The following is a 27,900-nucleotide window of genomic DNA, read 5'->3' as shown; positions in this document are numbered from 1 at the left end:
CAACCACAATACCAAGAATCTCACCCTGGATTCATTGAGGTTTTATCATCGCCATTCGCTCGCAGGCCGGTGGTGCGTGCGGATTAGCAATACCCAGGTGTTTCGCGTTTCACCATTTAAATTCCCTGCCAACTTGTCCCAATTACCCACCCATTACCTCCCCCAATCCAACAATCGCAATCTCAATCAATTGCTAAACAGCTGAAGCTTTTCATCGAGTGTTCACCCAAGTTTTTACACATTTTTTTATTCACTTGAACTTTTTATTGAAATTTTTTTTATTCAATTTTTTATTGAGCTTTTTTACACAATTCGTGTAATTGAATGGGCATTTGCGAGCGAATGATAAAAATAGAGGTGTGAGGCGTTAGAACGAACCGAGTGAGACGCAACAACGGTACTTGCAGCTACTTGATACGTACTTGGTACTTGGCAAGAGGCACACGGTGGAAAGTGGTTGCACGCTCCGTTTCACGTTGCCGCATCAGAAACACAACGGCTGACTCGCGATTCCGTGGATGATTCAGGTGAATTAGGAGGTGGAATTTTTATTCTCCTCGAGTATTCAGTGAATGAAGTAATACGGAGAATATCGGGGTGGAGGAGGCACTGTGATACGATTAAATCGTGACGAGGACTCGGGGGTTAATAGCGGATAATTAGTGGGGATGAAGTGACAGTTGGAGTTGAACAAGCTGTTGGGATTTTTTTTTTCCTCGTTGAGATTGCAGATTAGCTGTTAGGTATCATGGAGATCATCATGCTTTTGATGGTGATGGGATTTGCTGCTGGGAGTCAGAGTAAGTAAACTCACTTTCGCTTTGGGCATGCGTTGAACGTCTGTTACCATCGAGATAATTAGGGGAATTATCTGGAAAATTTGTGCTTGGTAAACACGAGAAAATATTCAAGTGTTCGGTATTACAAAAGGCGCCGAAGCGGCTGCGGAGAGACGTTTCCGGCATTGATCAAACAGTTTGTGTTTACAGATTTGAGTTTTTGGAATGTTAGAGTTCAAATTCTCGGGTTGAGTACTTTCTCACGAGTATGAGTTTTATTTACTTTCGAAGATTTCACGTATTATCGGGATTGGCTATTTGTATCAGCGTAAACTTGTTTTGGATGGAATTATTTCTCTTTTCCCATCGATCTCCGAAAAATGGGCGTCTCGGGTAATAATTCCGGAATTGTCACAAAATAAATTTGGCAAATAGCTTTCCGTATATAAAATTCTCTGAGAGATTGCCAGTGCAGTAGAAACACCTGAAAGTTCGAAGAATGTCCCCGTAGAATTCATAATTGAAATATTATCGGCAACATGTTCGTGTAAAAATGAAGAATGAATGGAGAAGGAAAAAAGTGGTCATTGGACATTCCATTGAGCTCACGATCTGTCTGCACGAGTCAATACCAAGTATTACAACCTCACGTCGTGGTAGGTGTATTTCTACCTGTCTGGGCGCCAACTCCCCGCATTGTGAACTCAAAGTCCCCAAACCCCAGTGATCTCCAAAACCAGATAACCCCAAACTAAAAAGGCCAAAAACTGTTTGAGGTGTATTTAGAATTCACCGTCATCTCCAGCAAATGCGTTTTTCCGGTTTAAATGTCAAAAATGGGAGGGAAGAAAAAAAATGGGAAACTGGTGGCAAAGACCCCCTGGCCGTTTATTGTCGTCGAAATAACAATGAGAAACGATCCTGCATACGAATGCATCCACCAAAGTATGTAATCCCATGGTCGAGGGATTCCGAGAGATATCCAGAAAAACTGCCTTGCCTTTTATCGTGTCGCCGTAAAGAAAAAAGGGATAAATAGAGGGAAAGCAAATCGTTTTAAGACTCTTTTCACCGATTTTTGCATTGAACCCATTGTAAAAAATATTTTCCATTCGAATTCCCCGGTGAATTGACGTGAAACCCTGAAAATTGGACTAGTCCGACATCTCGATTGAATTTCAAGGGAAATTTTTTCATTTCGATTGTCTTGAGATGAAATAACGTGTCGGGGGACGAAAGGCTTTGGGAATATCGTAAAAATATGAAATATTGTTCGTGCACACCTGTGGAACGTGTCTTTTCTAGAGCTTGTACCAGGTATACGTCGACACGATAAGGAAAAACGGAAATGAGGCAGAGATAGCCGCCGGCGAAACTGCTGACACGTGCAATCTTGAGATGTTTTGAAATATATCGTGGATCAAGTGTTTTCGTTTGATTCATAACGGAATCAACGGGTGTACGTTGGCCATGACTAGAACAAATCAATTATTTCCCAAGTTTGTTATCAGTCTATGCAATATTTCGTTTCAATACACTATTTCCGTGAAGAACAATAAAAACAAATGGAAAATTAATCAGCAAAAAAAATTCACCTCAACACGAGTATTGAATTTCGCGATATAATTAAAACATTATTTCATTATATTTATATAATTGCTCCATAATTATTCACGTTAATTTCAAATTGTCTAAAAATCTCGTTATTCTTCTCGTACCAATGCGTAATGCATTGCTCTTGATTCCCAAGTATTTTCAACCACTTAAAAAATACAAAGAAAGTCTAGAAAATTGTTAAATGAGTTTGCGATAACAACAGAACCTCTAAGAATAGATTTCTTGGAAAAGAACGGTGAAAAAAAAATCGCTTGAACAATAATCCATTCACACGACGCAGTTAATGACTCGTGTTTTTTTTTCCCTGATGAGTAATCATCTTGGTTGTCTGACGATCAATTCAGGAATTTCCCGTGAAAATATTCAGCTGAGAGTGAGTTCGCAATGACGAGAATACGATAACAGCTCGCGAAGTCGATATGGCATTCGATTCCAGATCGAATCCAAATGATCTGCGTGATGAGATCATAATTATTATCATTCATTGAATTTCAATGCAAGTAATTAATAATTCATAATATATTTAAAAGCCCCAGTGATGGGAATAAACAAATCCAAATTCTCCCATTGTATTATAAATATTTGATTGATTAATCGAATTAATGGATCGATTTAAACCGAAAAAATTTTTCGGTGACAGTAATTTCGGTTCGTGGTGATGACGATCAATTTTTCCACCTAAAAATTCTCCTCGTCATGATGAATTATTCGCGTTTCATCCCCATTATTAATTACCGTAATTTTTTCTATCGCAATATTTTTTCTGGGCTTCCTGTCCTATTCACCTGGCGGATCTCCGGCAATTTTGAGAGACGAAAAATCAACGAGTTTCGAGTCGATTTGACCGCCACAACCGCCACAACCGCAAACAACGGGGCTGCGTATTACGGCTTTATCGAAAGAGGCCGCACAATTTTTTGCCCCGATAATTCTCAGGACCGGGCCCCTTGCGGATGCTGAAACATCGTATTATTTTTTTTAATCTCCCAACGAGAATTTTCGATGGGAGAGAACTCTCGTTTAATTCCCATAAAAAATGCTCCATCGATATACTCGAAGAAAACGAGACGGAAATAGCCATCCATTTGGCCTCGGGGGGGAGGTGGGGTGAATTAAAAACATTTCTGATCCTATTCACTGTCCACTTGACTCTCAAATCACAAATGCATACACTTCAGAATTTATTTTTGAAGATTTATTTATGGGAGGGAAAATGGCCTTTTGTTGTGATGCATCAGTTTTGGGAAATGTCAAACAAATTTCGAGGGATTTATTCCGGTGTGAGGAATTTTTTTCATCTGTGCTCAACACCCATTTGAAAATAATTCCGTCTTTTCTCCGTCTCTCAGGATTTTATTATTTATCATTTTACCGTGTGTAAATGTGTGAAATCATTGGCTACTGGAAAAAAATCGATTTTGGAAAACAGTCGTTTTACTCTTCCAAAAATTTGATCCCTGGGAATTTGGTCCCTTGACATCACTGCGACGATTATATTAAATCGAAATTTAGCCGAAACCCGTCGAGCACTACCACAAGAATTTTCCCGAAGAATTTCTCTTCGTGTAGCGCATCGGTCACCTTAATGGTCCTGCGTGATAGAATTCCCGACGAAAAACCGGGGATTTTTATCACCTCTCTTTGATCCACCGCAAATCGCGAGCGATGATTGATGAGTTCATCCACTCGCGCCCGCGGGACGTCCGATCAAAAGGAATTCGGAATAACGTGATAAAAGCATTAAAAAAATTCCCATCTTCCAAGGGATAGTAATAGCGCAAGAGAAAAGCCTGTCAGAAAATTCCATTGGAAAAAATCCAAAAAATCCACGGATTAAAAATTCTTCACTCAAAATTATGAATACCTACTAATTCATTTTCATTGCAATTCGCTGCAAAATTCGGGATAATGAAGATATCAAAGAGAAAAAACTTTTTTTTTTTTTTGAGGAACGATCATAACTCATGTTGAAATATATTGAGTCATGACGAGGAATATGATCTGTAGGTCGATGAGTTGGAACGATTGATTATGGCGACAGATGCGCCACGCGCCACCTTTGACCCCCTCGGCTGTATGAGACACGTGATCACGGTAAATAAATACCATCGATAACTATTGATCGATCCATCGAGGAAGAATATTGGAGACTTTTTTCCGCACATTTTCGATATTAAATGTTCTGACAGATGCGACCGCTCTCGAATTACCGGAAGCCCTTTTCCCTCATCTCACCTTGATACTCATCCCGATGTTCCACCCAATTCCGGTTTTTTTTATTAATGCAGGTTTTTGTTAACGCATCACGTGCCCCACGCCGGATGGCAACCATTGTTTCGATCTTTGTTAATTTAAAAAAAAAAAAAATAAGTGGTAAATCGTTGGGAAAAATCCCTTTAATTTCGCGGAGGTGATATTTTTTTTTATATCATCGTTCGATCGAGAGATATTCGATGTTGAAAAGTGGTGAAAATTTATTTGTAAATTGAACATTATCTGCAACGTAAAAAAATGGATAGCTGCTTTTGAGACGAGCGATGAAAGGAAAGTTTAAACGTCGCGTGTCGAAAATAGACGTGCCCATGCCGTGCAGGATGGAAATGAGGGAAAAAAATGATAAAACAGGCAATAACTCCAAAAGGAAAGAGCAAATAAACAAAATCCATCAGCCCCACCTGAACCCGCGCTCCTTCTCCACCCTGAAAACAAAATAAAAAATTCCTGCAAAAATTTTTAAAAATTTTTCCTGCATTAAACATCAAATAATCTCAAAATCCATCGACTTCTCCCTGAAAATTCTCTAATTACCACTAGCTAATTAAAAAATACAGTTTTCCGCACCTCGAGAAAGTGATTTATTTCCATCGAAACGATTCAAAATATACGATAGAAAATGGCGGGGCGAATTGGTCATGAACTTGCGCGTTATTGCGTGGGTCATGCGCGTCACCCCATTCCCCCCGCGAGGAGGTGTTGGGTGGGAGGGAAAGGGGGGCCGAGGGGGGATTAAACTACAATCTACTTTCTAAAGCACTCGGTTGAAAGTGTGATTGGCCGACACGCGAATTCATCAATCATCCCCAAGATTGCGCGGATGGTAGCGATAAAAAAAAATAAAAATAAAACAAAGATGATATTTCGTGGAAAAACGGCGAATGATGCATTACAGGGTGACTATATCTATAGAGAGGAGTCGCGTGGGTCGATCGGAATTCCTATGCAAATGCCGCTCAGGCATATATGTACAGTATATAACCAGCCCTGTGTTAACTCCAGTTCTCTCCATTGGGGCTCTTGTCTCGGTTTCCACAATGAAAATAAAGAAAGCAAAACACACTCTCCCCTTTGGATCGCTTCGGCAACTATATAACGAGTCTTTGTTTATGCAAATTTTTTTTTTTTCTACCGAGCTGAAAAAATAAGTGGTGAAAAAATTGGGGACAGGATTGGGGGGTCATTGTGGGAGTGGGAATGCTTTTTCTTTCGGGCGTTTGTTCTCGTGCCTGTGATGTGAGTCATAACCTGTTGGGTGACGCAAATTTCTTCATCGTGTCACAACTCGTTTAACGATAAATGGGGACTGATTATCCTTCTGATGAGTCCGACAATGTGGGGGCGGTAGAACTGAAGATAACTCAGCCGATTAACTCGGTAGTACCTGGAATTTACGAATGGTATTTTAGTATGGGAACAGTCGAATTTTTCGCGGAATCCGAATAAATTGACGAAAATTTTTCTAGTGGCCACCTTCCCACCCACAGAACACCTTGCAGGAAATTGATTTAATGATTTTTTTTTTCTTTTTTCTCGTGTTCCTTCAACCCTCAAGATAACAATAAAATCGAAATTATCACAAATTATCGCACATTAACGTTCATTGGATTAACGATGACAAGTGCAGACTGCCACCGATTGGTGACTTCCTCCAGTTGGTGTTACCCATGGACAAAATGCAGAACCGCGGGAACGTGAGAATACGGCACCCGGACGGCTTCCGAGGTAGAATCACGAAGCCTTTAAATTTCGAATGGAACAAAGACCGAAGTGGCGAGGAAAGACTGAGGGAACACAGTGAGGAGGGATCTGGCATAATACCTCCTCTTGGCTATTATCTAACCGCAGGGATTGTATATCCCCGTGAATTTTTTCACCAGACACCGCCCGATGGGAATGTCGCCGACACTAGGTGTTCGCCAATTCCCAAATATAATTGCTGGAAATATTTTCGACGTTGACACGAACAAGGAAGCCTGTGTAACAGGTCCCAAGAAATAATGAAAAAACTTCTGCTGTTTATGACCGAAACAGTACGTGGACCACTTGCTTAAAAAAAATTCCAAAAAACCAAAAATCTCATCGGAAAATTTCGCCTCAGAGGATTATTTCCGTTTTAATTACTCCTTTTAATTGGAATGAGAAATAATTCCACCGGCGATTTATTCATGGGGAGTGCCTCTCTCGCTGAATAATTTCCCGAACCCCACGAAAATAAATGGCAAGAGCAAAGCCCTGTACCCGAGGATCAAACTTTAATACTTTTATTCAGCCTCCCCTTGGAAAAGGGACATTAAATGGCTCCCCAGTGCCAAACTCTCCCTCTCGTTCATCTCCTCGAGTGGCCAATCGATAGGGTGTGTACCCCAAGCAATACCGTTCACTCGATCTCCACAATCACCAGCCTGAATTCCCAAAAAAATAAAATTTCTCCTCTCCGAAATTGAAAGCCAAAATTTACAGCTGCTCTTCGACGAGCGGTACAAGCGCATTATCCCATAATGACCTCGGCAAGTGCTTGATTCTCGTTGATTACCACGATGAATCGAACTCTCGCTCTTCGCGATATTATTCATCGGGGAATTAACCCCGGTATTTGAATCTGCGTAATACAATAATGCCTTGAGAACTCATTGAAATCCGACACGCGAGCCTCGACCACCTCTCTCGTCTCACTCCTCTCTTTTATGCTGATTTATTTATTTATTTATTTATTTTTTGCTTTCGGTGTTCATTCAGAGTTCGAGAACCGCGTGGAGAGTCACTCGAGTGTATTGTGCACAGCTCAGCCAATTGCGTTAACATTTCACCAAGGGAATTGTTTTTTTTTTTACGAGGACCAGGTGATGGTTAATGTGAATTGGAGATTTTGTTCTTGATCCTCTGCATCATTGCACAAAATTCTCATGCCTCCACCGCTCGTGAGAATGACGGAAAATGACTAATAACGGAAAGAACTTATTCCCAAAAATTTATTGTTCCCTCGATTTAATTGATTAATTAATTAGGTTGCGATAATTTTAAGTTGGAATTTCTGTATTTCCTCTCCGAGGACTCAATACAATGAATTTTATTCAGCAGCTGGCGAAATCCTTCAGCTCTTGAGTCCTTCAAGTTCTGTTGACAAACCTGGAGCGAACTAAAATTAAGATGAAAAAAAAAAGAGTCTTTCACCGTAAAAAGATCGACAGATGTTCCGCATTATGGGTGCTTTCTCATTTCCTCTCAAATGCTTTTTATCTGAAAATAGCACCCTTTGATTCTCCTGACCGTCTCCCATGAATTACAATTCCTCCCCCGCGTTACGTAGAAATCCCCCGAAGAAACTCGGCGTAGCGATAAATAAAAAAAAAATGAGTCATAAAAAAATGGAAAGAGGCAAAACAGATATGGTGATTCTTGGAGCGAGTCGATCGCGTGCCCCGTGAATCACGGATTCGTCTACTGAAGGTTTTATTTCACCTATTGCTCGTTACTTTGCTTACTTGGCGTATTGCCCCCACGTTAAATCGGACGAGTGCGTGGCACGAGCTAGTCCCAAGGAGACAAGATTTCCTTTATTTTCATGCTTCTTGATCCTGGGACAATAATGGAGCAAGTGCTCGGCTTGATGCACTGCCTCACCGTATATAATGTTTATCCTCGTCGGTCAATTCGTCACACGTATTGCACGTCACACGTATTGCCTCGGGTACATTCTGTGAAAAAATACAAGAATTTCTCGGGTTATCACCAATTTGACCGTTATTTTACCCGATAATGACCCGGGTAAAAAAAAAAATTTTAATCGGAATATTTTTTCCAAATTTTCAAAAAATTTCTGGAAAACTTTTCGAAAATTTTTTTTTGAAACAAAAAAAATGAGGAAGCAAAGCAATTTTATTTTTGGAAAATGTTTTGAAAATTTTTCAAAACCTTTGGCAAAAATAAAATTGTTTCTTCTGATTTTTTTCATAAAAAAAATTTTCTGAAAAGTTTTCCCGAAATTTTTGGAAAATTTGGAAAAAATATTCCGATTACAATTTTTTTTTACCCGGGGATGTATTCAATCTTCGTCTACCTTCCGGAAAAAGGACGATTTATCATTCTCGGATGCGAGTGGATAACCGTCGAGGGAGAATTTACCGGTTTTTTCGGAATTAGAGGGATGAGAATGGGTTTGGACTGGAGAAAATGTGGAGTGGACCTGGTTGAATACTCGAAAATTAACGGTTGGAGGAGAAATTTTGAGGGAAACGTGTGCGAGTCCATCTGTGCATCAGGCCCAGGTGTTGCATACCAAAACAACTCCGTAAATACGTGAGACACGAGACACCGTGATAGAAAGAGGTTTTATTTAATAGCCACACATTCCAAGAATCCGAGGACCGAACTTGAGAATTGAAGCTGCCTCTTGTCATTTTTTGGGAATTTGTCGAATATTTTTGCCATTCGTGAGAATTCAAAAGAATTTTTTTTCTCGTACTTACATAGAATTTTCACATATAATGGCGCAAGAATTTTTGACGAGAATTTTCGCGAATTTTTCAGTCATTTAAAAATAGGAATCCAATGAGAATCGAGAAGTGGATAAATATGTTCACGTCGTTCCAGGATGTATCATCGATTAATTTAGTTATTCTAAAAATCCGAACATGATGTAGTTCCGGAGAAATATTCTGACATCATCTGTTGAATATTAAAATCTTTCATCAGAATTTCAAATAAAGTTATTCAGCGTTGAAAGGAGAATAGGAAACAGAAGTCTGAAGTGCGAGATAATTTTTATCTGCCAAATAGTCTCCAGAAAGTTCCATTTTCCGCACTCTTCAAAAATCAAGATCATCTCACCCCTACAGGTCGTTTTCCTCGAATCTCCTCAAAACGAAGAGAGATAATAAAATCCCTATGATAACCTTTTTTACAGCGCCAATTAACAGCAACAAAAAAGCTCCTTACAAAAATCTCTGAATTTTCGTCGGTTTCCTAGATATCTCGGAAAAATCCATCGCATCGACTCGACTCATTCGCATTACCCCTGAAGGTGCCCCTGGGCGGCTGATATCTGACCCCCAAGCCGTAAAAACAAACGGTCAACAATATATCGCGAACCTTTATTATTTTATTACCCAGCAATGAAGAATCCCCAGTGCGGATACCTCGGGAGCGCAACGTGGAACGGACGAGTCCCACGTATTCCCTAGATAAAGATATTCTGCCACAGTAAGAGGGAAATCCACTGTCAAATGTCCACCATGCAATTGTTCAAATTTATGCCTCCACAAAGACTGAAAAAAAATTGAAGGTAAACCGAACAAAAGGGGCTGATCCGATACGCCAGCAATCTCATTCATCCCGTGTTTTTTCTCCTCCTCTAAAAATCCTTTTTTTCATTATTTTTCGTTGATTTTTATTTACTCGGGCGCCTGATAAAAGCACTCGCATAAAACGTGTAATTGGGCATTCGATTTCATCCCGTCCAAGTTGATATCCGACTCTGCCTCATGCCGAGATACGTAAAACCTGTCGGAGCAGGCTGGTGCAGGCATTCCTGCGGATTATAACAAACTTCCGGTCGTACCTCCTCGGTGCGATTTTTTTTTTTCCTCAACTTCTTGGCGCAATCGGTTGGTCATTGTTGCGTTGCCAACGGAGTGCGACGACCTGGCAACCTCGATACATACTCCTCTTCGGCGCACGCCTCATTTCCCGGAGGAAGAGATTGCGAGAAGCTGTTTTTCAATCAGGGGAACATTATACGCACCATAAACATTCTATTGAATTTTTCGTCTTCGAGGAGGACGAGGGCTCATTTATCACGATATCACCGATTGAAGTTTCAGAGCATACGGGGAACTTCATTAATATTACGCGTCGGTATGGATATGCGGAGATGAATTTATAATTGAATTTACCCTAGACCCAATTTTCATTGAAATGGCGATTTGAAAATTATTATTAAAACTCCGAGCAAAACTGCATGGAATCTTTAATAATAAAAAAACAATTTTTCTCATTTCAATAGTTTTAATCAATTCAATTAAAACCGAATTCCAACCCATATAAAAAATTCAAACGACTGCAACTGAAATATGAAGAATTTTTTTTCAGTGTAGGACTAATTAGTTAAAATTTCGAGGATTAAATGTCGCGTACGATATTTCTCTCGTCCCCAGGTATTTCACCAGGGGAAACTGCAAATGGGTAATAATATCTGTAGAAAGTTATGGTCCGCGTAACAATTGATAGGGGCACCTTCCATTAGCATAAAAATAAAAATGGGCAAAAATGATTTAAAGTGAGGTGCAATGAAATACTTGAGATACGACATTGCGTGCTGGGTGGAGTTAGGTGCTCACATATGTGTTATTCGTTTGGCAAGATGAAGGATGCATCTACCTCATACCTAAATGCATACGCAAGTCGAGCGATCGTGACTGCATATTACTGGGTGCATATAGGGCCCCCGGGCGCCGACGACGTTCCTCCGTGTTGTGTCTGTGTAACATGCTCCGCTTTGATGCCAGTATACATCCTCTGGGATAAATTAACATTCCGCTGTGAATCGGACGTTAATAAGCTTCTCGTTTGATTCTCGCGAGAGTGCCGGTTTCATCCAATCCGCAATGGGACTCAGTACCCGATTGTCATCATTTTTATCTCATAATTTCACCATTCGAGAGAATCCAAAATAATAAAAAAACATTGACGAATTATTTTTCACTCCATTTTACTCATGACTGTGAAAATTAATTCCAATTAATTCATGAATTTCTCCACGAAAATTCCGACGCTAGGAAATTCGTCGATTTTTCGCGGACGATGGGACTTATTTCATCTTGCAAAATCTTTGAAATTTCAAGGTTGTGGTAAAACGGGGGAAAATGGTGGAAATGAATGACGGAGTGAATGACAAATAGAGAGTGAGATATAGGATCATATCAGGTATAGAATGGCGCATAGTTACGAAACACGTGGATAAACCCAGAAGACGTAACAATGGGCACACGCACATATTACCGATGCCGGCGGTACCATATAAGTTTTTACCATCCACTTTTACCCAGTTACAGACCGACCTTATCTCCCAGTGTATCAGCGTACTTTAACCTTCTCTGTTTCCACGTACATCCACGCAAATGAATACAACATTCTGTTCTGGGAGTTGAAAAATCCGATGGTGAGTTAAAATTTAGCGGTGAGAGAAGAAGTCGCGTGTATTTTATGCACAACTAAAAGAGAAACTGTTGGCGTGGTGTAACGATAACACCACGGGTCTGACATCGTCTAACCCACTTGCACATTTTCCCATGCCACTCCTCAATGTCCATATGCACCTATTACCGCCGGTGGCGTTTGATGTAGTCGAGGGTAAATATAATTTTTAAAAAATTGAGAAAAAAAAAATCATCAGCCAGAGGTACCGATCATTCGATTCTCCCAACGGGGATCGAACGCGATTTTTTTACGTTTAAAAACTGAACTCCAGCGATAATAATTGTGTCAATTAGGAAAATGTGGGAAAATTAAAAATTCGCGATCCAGAAAATTATTTTTGCGGGGGACAGGGTGAATTGATTTTGCGGAATTTTTGTGGGAAGTTATTTTATTGATTTTTTTATTTAATCGTCACCAGCTGATCTCACCGACAACACCTACCAAATTTAACAATGGCGCTTCTTCGTCGTCATATGTGATGTCGTCTCACATCTCGCACATGTTCCCGACTAATCCCACCCGAAAATACCCCACATCACACAGTCGACTGAATGTCTCGACGTCTCGATAATTTTCACAAAGCTAACCGCCCCTAACTCTCCCCTACGTCCCATTAAAAAAACCGCAAGATATAAAAAATTGTGGAATATTCAGATCAATTGCAGGATTTTTTTAAAATCGTTTTAATGATCCCCTGAAGAAAGGTGAAGTCTCAAAATTTGTGACTCTCTGACTCTTCAAGGGAATTCATTTGACATACGTTTTTTATTTGGACAGTTGTGACAAATTTCAAAAATAAATCGGTCCTCCCGACATTACCGCGAATTGGGGCGCATCTATTTGCTTCTTTGATGGCCGCCAAATTTTCGTTTCAAACTAAAAATAATACCTCCAACTTCCGGTGGTGCACGTGCTTTTTTCCGCTCTTTTATTTTGTTATTTTTATGAATGAAGAGGCATTAGCCGGCAACGTAAGGATAAAATGTGCAGATTCACCGGGAAATTTTTCATCAAAGAAGGGGGAAAAAAAATGGCACGCATTTCCGGTGGTTTCGTTTTTCAATGAGCGAAACAGACGAGTAAATCGCGAATTCGCTCATTCATGATATTCCACTGGAGTAATTAAACATTACAAATATAACCGCGAAAATGTTTCAATTGAATTCCAAAAAGTTCAGATCAGACGTTTACCTCAAACATTTGGAATTTTTTTTTCTCTCCCGACTGCAGTTGCCAATAATCGTTTGAATATAAACTAAAGGGCTTATGAAGTGAGGACCACCGAGGAACTTAACGAGCTGAGGGAAGGGATCTGTTCATCACATAACGCGAGAAATCTCAGAAAGACGAGACGAGAGTGAAGAAGGGGTGCACAGGAGAGGCAAAGAAAGCGTCGCGGTGGGTAAGCGAAGACGAGAACAGGAAGCGCAAAAAAAAAAAAACGAAGAAGCCTTTAATTTTTTTTTCTACTCCCGAGCAAAACGAAATGAGCAAGAAGGTAAAAAGTCGGAGGGGTAAAAGAAATGAAGGAAGATGAAGGTAAAAGAGGCGGACGAATGACGGTGGAAAGGGAGAAGTCGCGGTAACAGGTGCAGCCGCACACAGCCTAATTGACTCTCCGCGAGATGCTCTCTCCCCCTTATTTTCCTCCGTTACCCCCCTTACCTCCTCCTTTGCATCCATAATACATCGACATTCTGCTGCCTCCCCTTTCCCCTCCCCCTCTAAACACACTCTAATCGACTGGAAAAAGTCGTTGCAGTAGTTCATTTTGCGGATAGCGCTCTCAAATTGAAATAATTGACGTGAAATCAATACCAAAATATATATTTTTAAAATGAAATTGTTAATTAAAAAACCGAGGTTTTTCTTCTCGGTAGATATCGATGCCCATGTCGATGGATCGAGTAATCGATCTGCGCTGGTTATCGGGTCAAAGCACACGCGCCGGAAGCGTCTCGTCCCTTTTCATTTTTTATTGTTCCAACGATTATCCCTTTCGTATTAAATCGTATTGAATCAGCAATTTGGGATGATTGGAGTGATGTGGAGAGGTCGAACCCGAAGAAGCGAGAGGAAGTCTCACCCCAGGAATGAACCGCAGCGTCATCCGGTGCTCTCGATTCTTCAACGACAAAAAATTATCGGAATTGTTCTTGAATATGCCGAGTATTTTTCGCTTGAAATTTCCGGAAGTTATAAATTCGAGAGTGACGGGAAATTTGGAAAGTTCTGGCTCTCAATTTTTTTTTTCTCTTTGGTGCAAACATCCGACTTCGGTCTCTCCCTCGGTTCATTATTACCGTTTTTTTTTTTCGGGTAAAAACGGTTAAGTGGGCATAAACTTGCTGGGGCCGGTTCCCAAAATTGTACGAGATATAATGTTTCGGGTTACAGAGGTACCTATAAAGATGAGGTCTTGTTCTGAGAATTCAGTCTGTCCCAATGAACTTCCGGTGGCGAAAACTGTCAGGGAAATTGTTCCACTTTGATGCACCGCGGAAATAATTTATTCTTTCTTATTTATTTATTCTTATACCAATTAATTTAAAAAATCATCACTTGTTTTATTGTAATCACTGATTTATGGGGGTGTATACTGAATATGTGGATGATCGTAATAAAAGCGAAGTATTATATGCAAGGTATGTCGAATGGAGGCACAACGGTTCGTCCCGTCATTAGAGGATGAGGAGGGAGAGGATGCCGTGGACCATATGGCGCATCCTCGGGGAGAAATCGAGGATGTACAAAGGAGAGGATAAAACTTATGGACAGACGAAAACGACACACTCGAGGTCACTTTTTGCCGCGTCATTTATCATAAAAATGAGATACCGCGACCATTGGATAAATTGGTTTATCCTCCTTATTCGTCCGGTGGAACTGAATAATTCCATAAATTCCAATTGACGAATCAATTGACCAATCAATTTTCCTTTCTGACTCTACTTAATTCAAATATTCAATCGCAATATTATTTTAATGAATTACTCCATGAATTTATTGAATCTTCATTTAAATTCATGAATGATCTCTTCTATAATTTCAGATTCATTCACAAATTTTGCAATTTTTATTTAGAATGAATTTTCAATTTGTGATATACTTTTCGGTTTGAATTGACTTAACAATTTTATTTGCTTCTCATCATTACAAAACTTGGTTTTCTTCACTCGTCACGCTTTCCCCGCGCTCACATTACCATCCACATTCAGAATAGCTCAGCAATTATTTAATAATTCACTGATGAACGGAAGTAAACCACCAATACTATTCAAGAGACCTGGGTATTGTACCCCTTGAGTTCGACGTACTCCTGGGTGTAAACCGGGTAAACCCTCATCTTTGCTACTCAGGTAGTCTTTATTGTTTTACAGCTAGACGTAATTGGTGTAATCAAGGTACGCAGGCAGGTCATGCGATTTGTGTTCTACGCATTTACGTTTTGTCTTCGAGTTATTTTTTTAAATTCCTGTAGGAAACTCCGATAAACATCTAGATTCACTACTATTTTTTAGAGGACGACCTCAATTATCCAATCAGTTTTTCATTTTTTGTGAATGATCGTTACCTTCACTTCTTCCGTTGATTTTTTTTTTATTCGGCTCTGACCAGCGATTCAGGTTTCTAGGTGGGAAATTAGAGGTTACCACTGTGATCTCTTTGATGTTGTCATAATTACAGCAAAAAATTGACTTATGGAACGATTGACTAATGAATCCCGAGTGTGTCGAAGTATATTTAGAATTCTCTTGGAATTTCATTACAATTATCAGTCTGATTATTTATAATTGTGAAGCCATACACCCTTGAACATTCCAGCAATAATTTCCCTGGATTTTCAATTTAAAATGGGCACTGAAGGAATTATCTCATGCAATTGTAAATGAGAAAAAAATTCCATTCTCGAACCCAAAAAATGCGGAGAAAAAAATCCGCAGAGCAACGCGTGCCCCACACACGTGGACTTTCCATAACCATCTCCCGTTGATGAAAAAGAGAAAAGAGTACAAAAAAAACCGGTAATTAAATGCTTCTAGATCTGAAGAGCAGACAAGATCCAGCTAATAGCGAACTTCCGGTTGGAAGAATAAGGCAGCAATTCGCGGGGCGCAAAAAGCGTCGGGGAGTAAAATCCGGTGAAAATATTTGGCTGGATAAAATTTCTCGCTCTCGCTACACAATAACAAGAAAAAAAAAACATACGAACTGCTACATTTACATGATAATATTTCGAGGATTAATATTATCAGTGAAGAAAATTTCGAGCGGTCACCCGGGAGACACTTGTCCAGCGAGGAATGTTATCATAGCTCACCCGAGACGCTGGAATAAAAAAAAAATGAAGATGAAGCGACACGGAAATACGAGATGTGAGAAACATAAAACTCTTGTGTAGGAAGTCTGGTTAACGCCACGAGGAAAAGCGGTTCTGCGGTTTGAGTAGAGTTGAGGTGAATCCCACATAAAGCCCGTCACGTACACTATGAGTTCTCCCTGGTAAACGAAAATTGCTGTTATTGCTCAAGGTGGAAACCACTTGTCAATATCTAATTTGACGATAAAAATATTATTCCCACGCTATTCTATCAGATTACCCACCCTGGAGTGAGAGGGAGGTAAATGTGGAGGTCGAGGTGAGACAACTGTAAAAGGGAGTGGTGGGATTACAATACATCTAGACTTTAGACTCAGCTAAAATTGTTGCATTGTATGAGAACGAGTCTCTGTCACACGGAGAGAAGAAGAATTATTTTTAATTCATGAATTTTTATTTATTTATGGAAATATAAATAAATATAATATAATAATGATAAGGAATTGAACAGAAAGTCGATTTCGTGATTTCGTGATATGATATCGTGATATCCTGGTGATAGGTGAAATTCGGACACATGGATACCTGAACATTTTTTTTTTGAGCACCTCCTGGTCGGACAGCCTAAGGAAATCATCACTCATTAATTTATAAGGCATTACCACGAAAAAGTGCATTAAACCCGGCAAAAACTCGTATCAACTTCCGGCGATGAGCGAATCTCGGGGCAATCTTCAATGAAATTGGCATCGACCCGACATACAACCGGGTCTGCTACTTTTTTCCTTCACTTCCTCCCTTCGTCCATAAACCATTCAACTCGAGCAACCGAACATCATGTATTTATTTATTGCCTCACAACCTTCGTAAAATTTAATTCCACATTTTGCTGCACGTTTTTGCGTTATTGAATAACATACCGGGAATTCTGGTGTTTTTTGGAATTGGTAAAAATAAATTAAATTCTTAAGAGCAGATTACTCATTTCCGGAGGATTAAATAATAAACTGACAGAATTTTTTTTCACCAATTCACGAATTTTTACGGATGAGAATTTTCACTGGCAATTGAATTTCAAAGTGAATTGTCATTGGGAATTCAGATGCAGTTGTTATTGTAAATTCAAATAATTCTCACAGGCGTAGTAGAAAAATAATTCAAAGAATGATGAAATGTCTCGAGAGGCGGATCAATTCGTCGCGTGAAATTATTTCGTCCGACTCTCACGGCGACACCCCAAAAATTCCCGCGACCGTCCATCGTTTTTTAGTCGTCTGGACCATAGAATGACCGTGAAAAAAAAAGGCGAGAAAACAAAGAGCTTCAGAAATAAAGAGAAATAAAAACTTAAATTCTCGGCGTCATTATCGCGTTCCGCCCAGATGATTCGGAGATGTTTTTGTTCAGTCCGCCCTATTTACTCCTGGGTAGAAGAGGGTGTGTACCTCTCACCCAAATAAAAATTCCAGTTGTCCATTTTTCATTTTGCAAATGCAGAAAAATATTTTCCATCATCTTCCACGTCAAATCCTTAATATTAATTCCATAAACCGGGAAGAGAAAAAAATGACAAGTCAGTTGTGAAAAAAATTGTTGATGGAAATTATTGGTTTTGAAAATTGGACAACTGTCATGCAAGTGTCAAAATTTCTTTTTGGGGGGATTTAATGGGATTATGAATGTTTATTCTGTTGAAACGAGCCTGGTGGTCTCGAGTGGCCATAAGCCAGTCTGCAAAAATCCTCGCAGAAGTCTGCACCTGCCACCACATCGTGACCATTTAATAACGGATTCTGCGCTAATGACCTTTCATGCTGTGGTTAAGCATGTGCACGGGTGATACGCAGTTGTATATCACTTGTTTCAGTTTGTGGGAGGGGTCTTTATGATTTTCGCACTCGATTTACGATCGTCGCAACACTCTATTAAAAAGTATTTATTTTCAACGACTCGTACGTTATTTTACAACAGTGTAATTAATTCATTCCACATTTCTGCAGTTAGCCATTTTAAATAATCATTATATTTATTATTTGCATGAAATTAATGATATATACATACGGAGAGTAATTTTTTAATCAGCTTTTCGTGGTGCTTATCGCCAGTAGATCTTCAAAAAATGCACCCCATCACTTAATTTGCCATTAACTCCCTGAAAAAAAAAACACATAATTGTATTAAATCAACATGAAAGGTTTGTGCGTGATGACATCCGGTCTGAGAGTGTCCTGAACTAGAGAAAAGTGAAATTAATTGACCTCGATTTAGCGAATAATTTTCACATGACCCTGTCCCCCAATTAATGCGTCTCCCCGCGGATTAATTAATTACCCCGCAGAATTAAACGAATAAAAAAAAAATGTCATTCGCATCTGTCGCCTCTCCCCCCCGTGTCTTAATCAGTGAATCTGAGAATTTATGAGGACAACACGAGTGTAACAGCGGGATGATTGGTAAAAAGGAAAAAAAAAAAATTTTCTTACCTACGCACTTTTTGCCGCGCCGGCGAAGATGAATCTCCCAGCAAAAATCTCACGATTAATTAATACCGGATGATGATTATGCACTCAATTTCTCACCTGTCGATGGTGGTTTAGATAAGAGTCCTGGGTTTTGCCTCTTCTCGGGATTTTAATGCTAGAGCTGTGCTGGAGCGAGTGACAGTGTTATTAATCGGTTGGATATTTATAGATGCCGTTATAATTTCAGACGTCTCGATGAATGCAGCTGAGACATTACCAGGGTATGATCCGCAGTTCATGGCGCGCTGCTATTTCCCCGCGGAATTCCAGGGGGAATTCGTGATGCAGGTGAGCGGTGTCGGGGCCAGGGGGTCCAGCAATACCGGCGAGCCGATACAGTACTCCACAGTCAATATCACCTATGACTCAATACCTGTCTGGGGATATTGTCACAAGAGAATCGGCGAGAATGTTCTACTTGTCGACAAGTATGTCATACTATTTCACAATTTGTACATGCACCGAGTGAAATTACCAATGAAATTTACCCTCATGTACACTTACGCTATGAAAAATAATTACCTTTAATTACCAGTTAATTTACTGCTTTTGGAAATTTCTTTGAGCGCCAGTCACAAGGTCATCAAGATTTTTAATTATATCGGTTTCTCATTTCTGTCGGAAATCCACAAAAAAACGCACAAAAATTGCTCGAACGTTTTAAATTGGGGAAAATAAATTGTTTTTGCATATTCTTGTTTTGCGGAGTTAATAGAAGTTAATTGAGAAATTGAGAATAATTATGAATGTCTAGGGAGGGAATTAGAATACCGAGTTAACCGTAATAAATCTCACTGACAAATTTCGGGGATCTGTCTCCCTCGGAAAATGAGAGCCCTTCACTGGCACTCGGTTCAAGTGCAAAGGATCCCTTTAATAGAAAAAAAAAGATTTCTTATTAGCGACAGTACTACATTCCCGTGGAGGATGCCACGCCGGGCCGTCGGAGCAGGCGGCGACAGGAATAGATCGGAAGATCGGCAAAACTCGTTCTAAAATGTTTGGCGAAATTTCTTTTTGCCCGCATATCGTTTCTAGGGAATACAAGATATCGTCAATATTTTAAATTAATTCTAGATTTTTTCAGACAGTAGAAATTCCAATTAAAGACTAACAATCGCAAAATCAATCATCAATTTTCAAAATTGATGAGAAATTCCAATGAAAATCGAAGCGATAGAATAAATAAAAATTCCAAAATTAATCAAGTGGTTTTACACGACTGCGAGCTGGCGATTCACAGACTGCAATTATTTCCCACTCAATCCCTCCCCTGATTAATTTTTTATCAACACTCTGGAACTGATGGTGTCGTCCGCCCTCGTATCTTAATTTCTACTTAATTTTTAACGGGCGATTTGACACGTTCTGAGAGTGGAACAACGTGTAATCCGGAAAGACCGGTGAGAAATTCCCCAGGAGGGCCCAACGTTCGGGCCTTTTTATTTGCCAGATAGGAGTGACTCCACGGAAAAGGCCCCCGAGTGTGGGTGTTGTTCCAGCAAAGAATGCATAAATTGCCCTCTACACACGCCCCTGCCGCATAATGTATATGATATAGTGATTCACGTGTGATTTTTAACAAGCGACCGCAGCAGGAACAATCGAAAAAAAAAAAATTAATTCTCCCATTTTTCTCTCGGAGATGATTCGAATCTTTATTCACCATTAAATCAAATAGTCCACCGATATTATTAATCCATTTAATTAAATAATTTTTTATACATATTTTTTTTGAGGGGATTTTTGATTTTTTTTTTTGAGGGGATTTTGCATTTTTTTTGAGGGGATTTTGTATTTTTTTTTTGAGGAGATTTTTTATTTTTTTTTGAGGGGATTTTTCATTATTTTTTGAGGCATTTTTTTTCTAATTCAAGTTCGAATATTCCATTTGACTGAATTAATTCAATTAATCCATATTTTCCGTATTGAATCAACATGAATAATTTATATTTTCATGAATGTTTCGCAAAATTATTCAACACAAAAAGAAACTCGTCTCACCGAAGTTCTCATCCCGCTCTAAAATATTTCCACCAGCTAAAACGCAAATATCGGTAATTTATCTGCCAACAGATATGACGATGGCGAATGCATCAGGTGTTTTCGCCTGAGCCGACGTTCTCGCAACATAATAGAGGTCTTCTCCGAGGGCTTCAACAAGTGCTACACGTACGAGAAAAGTGCGATCTCCACCTGCGAGCATCTCAACACCAGAGCTATTCTCTACCGTAAGTAATAGTGGACTTGACTCAAGAAGTGCCATGAAATTCAATAGACCAGAAAAAAAAAAGGTTTCGATACTCTCGCAATAATGGAGATACTGAGAAAATGGCAATTAGCTCGGGGCATTGTGAAGGCACAATTACCCATTTTTTCTTCAACCTTCATTTATGATAAGTCGATCCTTTTCCCTTTTTTCTCACGGATTTCGTCAATTAAAATACCAGTGTGCGTGATATTACCTGGTATTTGCATAATGATCATCACAACTGCTTCGTTATGCTCAGATGTCTATCGAGAGGTTTTCGTTTAGTTTATGCACCGAATTATCGTATTTTTAGGGACATGTGCATGTTCTTTATCGCCTGCACAGAAGCTCTTGATAATTAAGTGAATAATCCCCTCAACCAACGCCTCAAGCCGAATCGACTCGAGCAAAGTGTAAAGATCAATTTGTATCAAGTAAAAAAATCAACTTGAATGAAACCGACAGCTTTGGTAAAGCCTGACCATTTTCTGAGTACAAGAAAAAGGTTTCCCAGGCTTCAGAAACAAACCCACACCGCCATAATCATTACCAATTTATAGACTGGAATGATGCAGCAAAGTTGTGGTTAATTTCTCGGCTCCATGGAAGCGTAACCTTTTCCAATGAGTCCTTCCAGTTCTCCGAAGTCACCTCACCCTGATACTCAGTCAACAAAAATAATCCCCGAAGCGGAGAAATTGAGATTAAAAAAAAAAATGCGGGAACAAACGGTTGTTTGAATTTTCGGATGGGGCACACCGGTCTCGGGAATTACAATCACAAAAGTATAAGATCCTCGGGAGTGAGAGAGTCCTGTGAAATATTCGTCGCGTCGACAAAACACGCCAGGACCACCAACACACCTCGAATCCCCCAGGTATTCCTACCTTTCTATTATACATCGGTCTCACTCGTTTTCATTCTATCGTTGTCGCTGTTGTAATATCAGCCTACGTTCCTCTTCGTTTCCATCAGCTCCTTTTTCTTCTCATTTTCTCGGAGGATTTTTTTTTTTTCACGAATCCCTGTGCCGCACCCTGTACAAGTGCCGAGGCGTGGGAGTGCCCCAACTCCTGCAACAGACGATTCCAATACAATCAAATTTTTATGGAGATTGTAATCATTTTAAATTTGTAATGGGATTCATTAATGCTTTATAAATCCCCGGAGGGTTTTAATAACTTCTTTTGGAGATTTTACTGGTAGTTTTATTAGTCGTTAAGACACAATTAAAGCTCTTATCAGTGGGGATAGGAGTTTAGTTGGTGATAAGTGGAGAACGAAATTTTTATGCGGATTGAGAATATTAAAAATATTTTTTATAAGTTTTTATTTGATTGATGAAAATTTCATTCACAATTTATTTTTATCTTAATTTTCAATTCTTCGTGTCGATTGCAGTGATAACAAACCAGTAATTAGAGTGAACAACGAAACGATTGGAATTCCGTTTTAATAACTCCTCGTTATCCCTTTAAATTCGTTTACCCGCTAATTGCCCTGAAGACCCAATTAAGCTTTAAGGACACACATTCTTATCACCACTGTAAGATCATAAAGATACCCACGACTCCCAGAATTCTCAAAACCCCTTGTCACGCAAAACTCCATCATCACAATTTCCCTGATTCTCATCATCGGCGCACGTCGGTCCCCTCATTTCCTGTCGAGACAGGCATTTCCTCTCCTGACCCCGCGCTACCACCAGAGTTTCACGAACGAATGAGCCGAAAAAGTGGAGTTTGTGCGCGCATTGGGATCAATGAAGCGAAAAGTTGAAAAGGAACAGGTAGAGGATGGAGTGAAAAAAATTTTCAAGGGGAAAAGATGAATGAGAGCTGTTTGCTACCACAACTACATGCTCTGTGCTACCTGTCGAGTAACGACCTTGTCCGTGACCAAACGAAATCGCGTCCGGTTCTGAGGGGGTGAGAGAGATACCTGAAGAGAGCGAACAGGAAGGTACTCGCATTCCTAAAGAGCATCACGACAATTCGACTCGACTCAGCCCCAAAAACCCTTGGGAGAATTTCATTCTTATTCTCAAATCCACTTCAAGTCTGCATTCAAGTACCAAATCGTTGAGAAATTACTCACAACTTCACAATTACAATTCCCCCCAATTTATCCCCAAAAAATATTGTTACATTATTATTTTCAAATAAATAGGATATATTTTTTTGCGTTGAAGGAAATTCTCAAAGATGTATGAGACATTTTCGGGTGAAATTTCAAGTAAGTCCCCCCGGAATCGATACACACCCAGCGAATTAATTCTGTATCAAGCTACAAGAGCCATTAGACCCCGCAAAATTGATTTGACTCGAAAACCTCAGGACAAAATGAAATAAGAATAATCACCCCATCGATTTTACACGTGCGGAAGAAACCAAAGTCAGTGGATCGGGTTACCCCACTGAGGGTGAAGAGCCCACAAAAAATCTGGAATATATCTGTTGCCAAACATATTCGCAGTGGTGAAAAATTGATGAAGTTGGAGGGGCTGAGAGATGAAGGGACGATATGAAGATGTGGGTGGAAGGGACCCTTTTACGTGAGAAAAGAGGAATGTGGTGTGCTGTTTCAACTACTTCCTGTCTGGCCACTGGATACTAGTCCTCTACCAATTCATGGGAGGCACTTCTCATCGAGCCACTTATTCTTCACCAAATCTCAATGCACAATCAAAATTCTTTCTCAATGCAGCTCTCACGTTGTGCCATCAAAAACCATTTAATCCCCAAAATTTCTATTCTCCTGTATTTCATTTCAAAGGGCCAGTAATGGTGGCAATTACGTCCAGGATGTCTTCTGGGAATCCTAGGATTTTCTATTCGTCAATAATAATAATTAATAATCCAGGAATTCCAGGATTTTTTATTTGTCAATAATAATAATTAATCATCCCATTTTCCAAGATTTCGAAAATTATGAATTTTCGTTTTTAGTAATAAATCGATAACGAATTAAAATAATGAAAATTTTTTTCCAGGTACCAAAGAGCTCGGGGGTGTTCCAATCCGAAATGAATTTTGCCCGATAGCCGGCAAATATCATTTCAAATATGACATAAATGATGGATCCGAAGAGAAAGTCGAGTGCAACACATTCTCGTCGGATCTGGACAATTGTCCAGACGGATCCATCTTCCATCTGCAGTTCAAGAGATGCTCATTCGAAAATCATGGTACGATGATCAGTGCTAATAGAACGAGCACATCAAACGATCTAAGTGAGCATCGATTATTCGTGAATAATTCGTGTCTGTTCGGTTATGTGATTGTCTTATTTACACGACTGAGCCACTGCTACCGAGTATTAATCTTATCAGCGATAGTCATCAGGATTGCATTCATGAGGCATTACCATTTGGGGGATGTGCCTGAATAATTTCATCTGTTCGATCATTAATTCACCGGGACGATCGATAAATTCAGGACTCAATGCCAGTCGTTCTTTATTTTTACGCGAATTTTACGCGCCATTCCGTGGGCATTGATTTTTACGACTTGTTTCAAGAACCATCAGCTGTTATTTAGATGTTAAACTTGACTCTCGGCTTAATGAGAAAAATTTAATTGTTGATTAAATATAATTAACGGATAATTAAAGGCAGTCAGCAAAAATGGAAGGGAAATTGTGTCTCAAATTTCTGTCTAATCGCTCGACCGTTTATAATGATGATTCAGTGAATTTTTCATGAGGCAGTTAATTTTTCCGGCTCGTTTCATGAATAGTCCACAATTATTTGCATATAAACATAAAGTATCATTTAAACCGCGAGAAACGTTTGCAATTTTTTCGCAGCTTTTCGAATTCCCGATTAACTCCCGAATTCGAATTCAATAAAATCGTCGAATTAATTATCCGCGTATTAATGAGAATTCTCCACAATTAAAATGATAATTAACGGATAATTAACTGGAATCAGTGGGGATGGATGTGAAATGTGTCTCAAATTCTTGTCTAATCGTTGGATTAATGATGATTGAGTGAATTTTTCACGAGGCATTTTATTTTTCAGACATTACCTTTAATTGCCTGGGAAGCTGGCCTGGTGGACCCCACGGCTCTCGGTATATTGCTCTATTGGATACCAGAGTTGGAGGTGAACGTCGGCCGCAATATCGATGTGGGGTCAGTCCCTCTCTATCTCAAACATGAAAGTGTAATTCAAACACTTGTACTAACTATCCACTTGTATCGTTGCAGCTGTATCACGTTGATAATAAAAAGGGAAAAACGTATTTGGCGTTTAGCAGCGATTCCAGCTGCACTGAGAATCTCGAAAATTCAACAAGTGGATATGAGACACTTGTTCTCAGCAAAGCCCCCAATCAAAAGAAAATGCCGTCGTATGTTTCCACACACTTGGCATCGTACGTGAATTCAATTACTAATTTCTTTTTTTTTTCCTTCAGAACTTACAGCTGCCACTTTAAATCCAATCGATTTTAAAAATGACATTTCCATTATTTTCATTCGTGATTTCTAATTGTTTTCAATTTAATTTCATGAAATTACATGTTTTCCATATTTTTTTCACTTTATTGTGTATGAAAAATTTGAAATCGCGGTATTTTCTCGATTTCGATATTGCGATTGCCAGTAATTATTGGATTAATTATAGATATCCAAAGTGGGCACAAGGCGAGTGGGAGGAGTCCCTCATTGTGAATGGTACGATGACTTTTAATGATCTGAATGGATACCACAGCTACACTTTTGTCACTGTTGACTCAAATCATGACACTGGGAAATATATAGTTTTTTCCAAAGATCATTGGTGAGGAATTTCTCATAGAAATATCAATTGATTTGCATTCTCGAATTTTTTATTAAAAAAAATACACCCAGGAAGATCGGGTTATTGATCTGATCGTAATAATTCTGATTGTCAGTGAACAAGAAGCTTACGTCTGCCTGATGATGCGCCAACGGAGTGAAAATGTCCTGGAGTTCAAGACAGGGATAATTTCGAATCCGGTGTACGCGAGTTATCTCTGTGACGATCCCCATTTGGATAAATCCGACTGGATGACTCAAGCCCGTAAGTTTCATACCCAAATGTCAAATTCCTTTGCCTCATAATTTCTGAAAATTCACAACAAATGTGCATTCATCTCACGCAGGACTAGAGCGCGTCGTGGAATCTCCCTGTCCCATCACTGGACATTACGTAGGAAGGATACCTGATCTTCCAGGCACGTGTGCTGAATTGAGCAGCAACTGCTTCACCAAAGAGATCATGTATTATAAAGTCACCGACTGCGAGTCTGGAGAGCTCTATGAAGGTACACTCCCAACAATTTCTATTTTTTAATTTTTTAATTTTTCGTGTGGAGTTCTACGAATTTCTATCGTGCGCCATTGAAAATTCTCCACTACAGGCGCAACGCGGCCCATTTATTAACGAACGAATTTATTTAATTGCTAATGAGGGAAAAATTATTTTTTTCATTTTTTAAAGAACGCAAATACCTGTGCCTTGGCCAATGGGAAGAGCAAGGAGTAATGTACACTTACACCATGAGAAACGACACGAGCACAAACGAGTGTTTCGTCGGTCTAATAGTGAACGATGAGGAAATTTACATAAAGGAAGCTGGAGATCATTGTCTCCGAGATATCGATCCACGCAAGGAGGGAATGCGTCTCTACAAGAAAGGTATGTATATTATCCTCAGCATTTAATTAAGGTTTATTCGATGTTCCTCTAATTAAAGTGGTTTTTATCTGTTTCTAGGACAATGCTATGGTAATTCACCGAGTCCTGCACCGGTACCCATAAAACCATCCATTCCACATGATCCTATCATGAGAATTGCGTCGACTCCACATTCCAGGATACCAAGTAGGATCTTGTTTCATGATTGCATTGAACAAAATTAGAACTTCTCCTCTCCTTCCACTCGTGAAATCAAACTTTTCTGGGGAATAGTTGAAAAATCATTTCCTATCGCTCGTATTCAATCAAAATAGGTATTCATTTTTTCAAACGATTTTTTTTTTTCAGTGGAACCGACCAGGAACCCCCCGAAGGCCACGGGCGCCTCATCATCAACATTGACAATCAGCCGGTCCTCTGTGATAATTACCGTGATATCATTGTTGATATCCTTCTGGAGAAATTGCCATTAAGTAGAAAAAAATATTTTTCAAATGAATAACTGTATTTTGGGACAATTTACAATGCCAGGAGAGCATCGACAGACTGTTGAACTTTCACGATCAAAAGTCCATCAATTTTTATCTCAACGATTTTTTTTTTAATATTGAATTCCTCACGTGATAAAATGGGGATAATCGAACCTTTCAATTCAAATTGACGAGGAGTCACTGCCTTATTTCACAGGAGAGATTTTTATACGAGAATTATCAATTTGTTAGGAATTTTTACAGAAATCAACAGACTATCGTTAAGCCCTGACGAAATTTTATCGATTATTTTAATTTTTTCTTATAATTTGTACAATATTATTTATTTCCTTTATCACTTTAAGAATCACTTTCACTAGATTTTCATTCACGTTTAATTATAAAGTGCTTATAGTCTGTACAGTCCGAAAAATCCAGAAAAGAGTCCATATATGAATCGATAATTACCAAAAACAGGAAATTTGACTTACCTCAAGTAGCCCTTCACTACAAAAATTCAATTCCGATAATTTTCAAAATTATCTCAAGCCTCGATACCTCTTGTAATTATGAAAAACGAATTATGTAAATATGTGTAAATTACCTAGTATATAAAGAATTTTATTGTGATTGTAATAATCGATGTATAAAGATACCCCCAGGAGCGTTTATTTTTGCATCGATCAACAATAACAACCAGACAACTCCCCAAATTCTATATTCTCCAAGAAATAAATAAACCATCCTATCCAAATGAAAAACTTGGTATCTTTATTATCATCTCTCACAATAATAATCGAC

At 39.2% G+C, this 27,900-nt stretch overlaps 1 protein-coding gene across 3 annotated transcripts; it reads left to right on the top strand.

The window, feature by feature from the left end:
* Positions 1-27,859, top strand: LOC105269654 (uncharacterized). 3 transcript variants are annotated; one of them, XM_011310068.1, is made up of 12 exons: positions 1-800; positions 18,898-19,138; positions 20,787-20,941; positions 23,954-24,193; positions 24,986-25,098; positions 25,174-25,340; positions 25,592-25,747; positions 25,863-26,011; positions 26,094-26,255; positions 26,432-26,629; positions 26,708-26,719; positions 26,978-27,859. In XM_011310068.1, the coding sequence occupies exons 1-12, from the start codon at positions 749-751 to the stop codon at positions 27,100-27,102; spliced, it is 1,770 nt and encodes a 589-aa protein (XP_011308370.1). In that variant the 5' UTR covers positions 1-748; the 3' UTR covers positions 27,103-27,859. The 3 variants fall into 3 exon arrangements, with proteins under 3 accessions (XP_011308370.1, XP_011308369.1, XP_011308368.1); XM_011310067.1 differs by having other exon boundaries at positions 23,954-24,148; positions 26,708-26,815; positions 26,978-27,857; XM_011310066.1 differs by having other exon boundaries at positions 2-800; positions 26,708-26,815; positions 26,978-27,856.
* Positions 27,860-27,900: the final 41 nt, after the last annotated feature.

This window comes from Fopius arisanus, unplaced genomic scaffold, assembly GCF_000806365.1.
Source record: "Fopius arisanus strain USDA-PBARC FA_bdor unplaced genomic scaffold, ASM80636v1 scaffold00072, whole genome shotgun sequence".
NCBI lineage: Eukaryota > Metazoa > Arthropoda > Insecta > Hymenoptera > Braconidae > Fopius > Fopius arisanus.
The sequence above is the reverse complement of the archived record's forward strand: the minus strand, read 5'-3'. Positions and strand labels throughout refer to the sequence as shown.

Bases quoted from the DNA above. Each gene is read 5' to 3' on its own strand.
- LOC105269654 (XM_011310066.1), top strand. From the start codon at position 749: ATGGAGATCATCATGCTTTTGATGGTGATGGGATTTGCTGCTGGGAGT. The intron at 801-18,897 runs GTAAGTAAACTC...TTATAATTTCAG, and splicing joins ATTTGCTGCTGGGAGTCAGA to ACGTCTCGATGAATGCAGCT. The intron at 25,341-25,591 runs GTACGTGAATTC...GATTAATTATAG, and splicing joins GTTTCCACACACTTGGCATC to ATATCCAAAGTGGGCACAAG.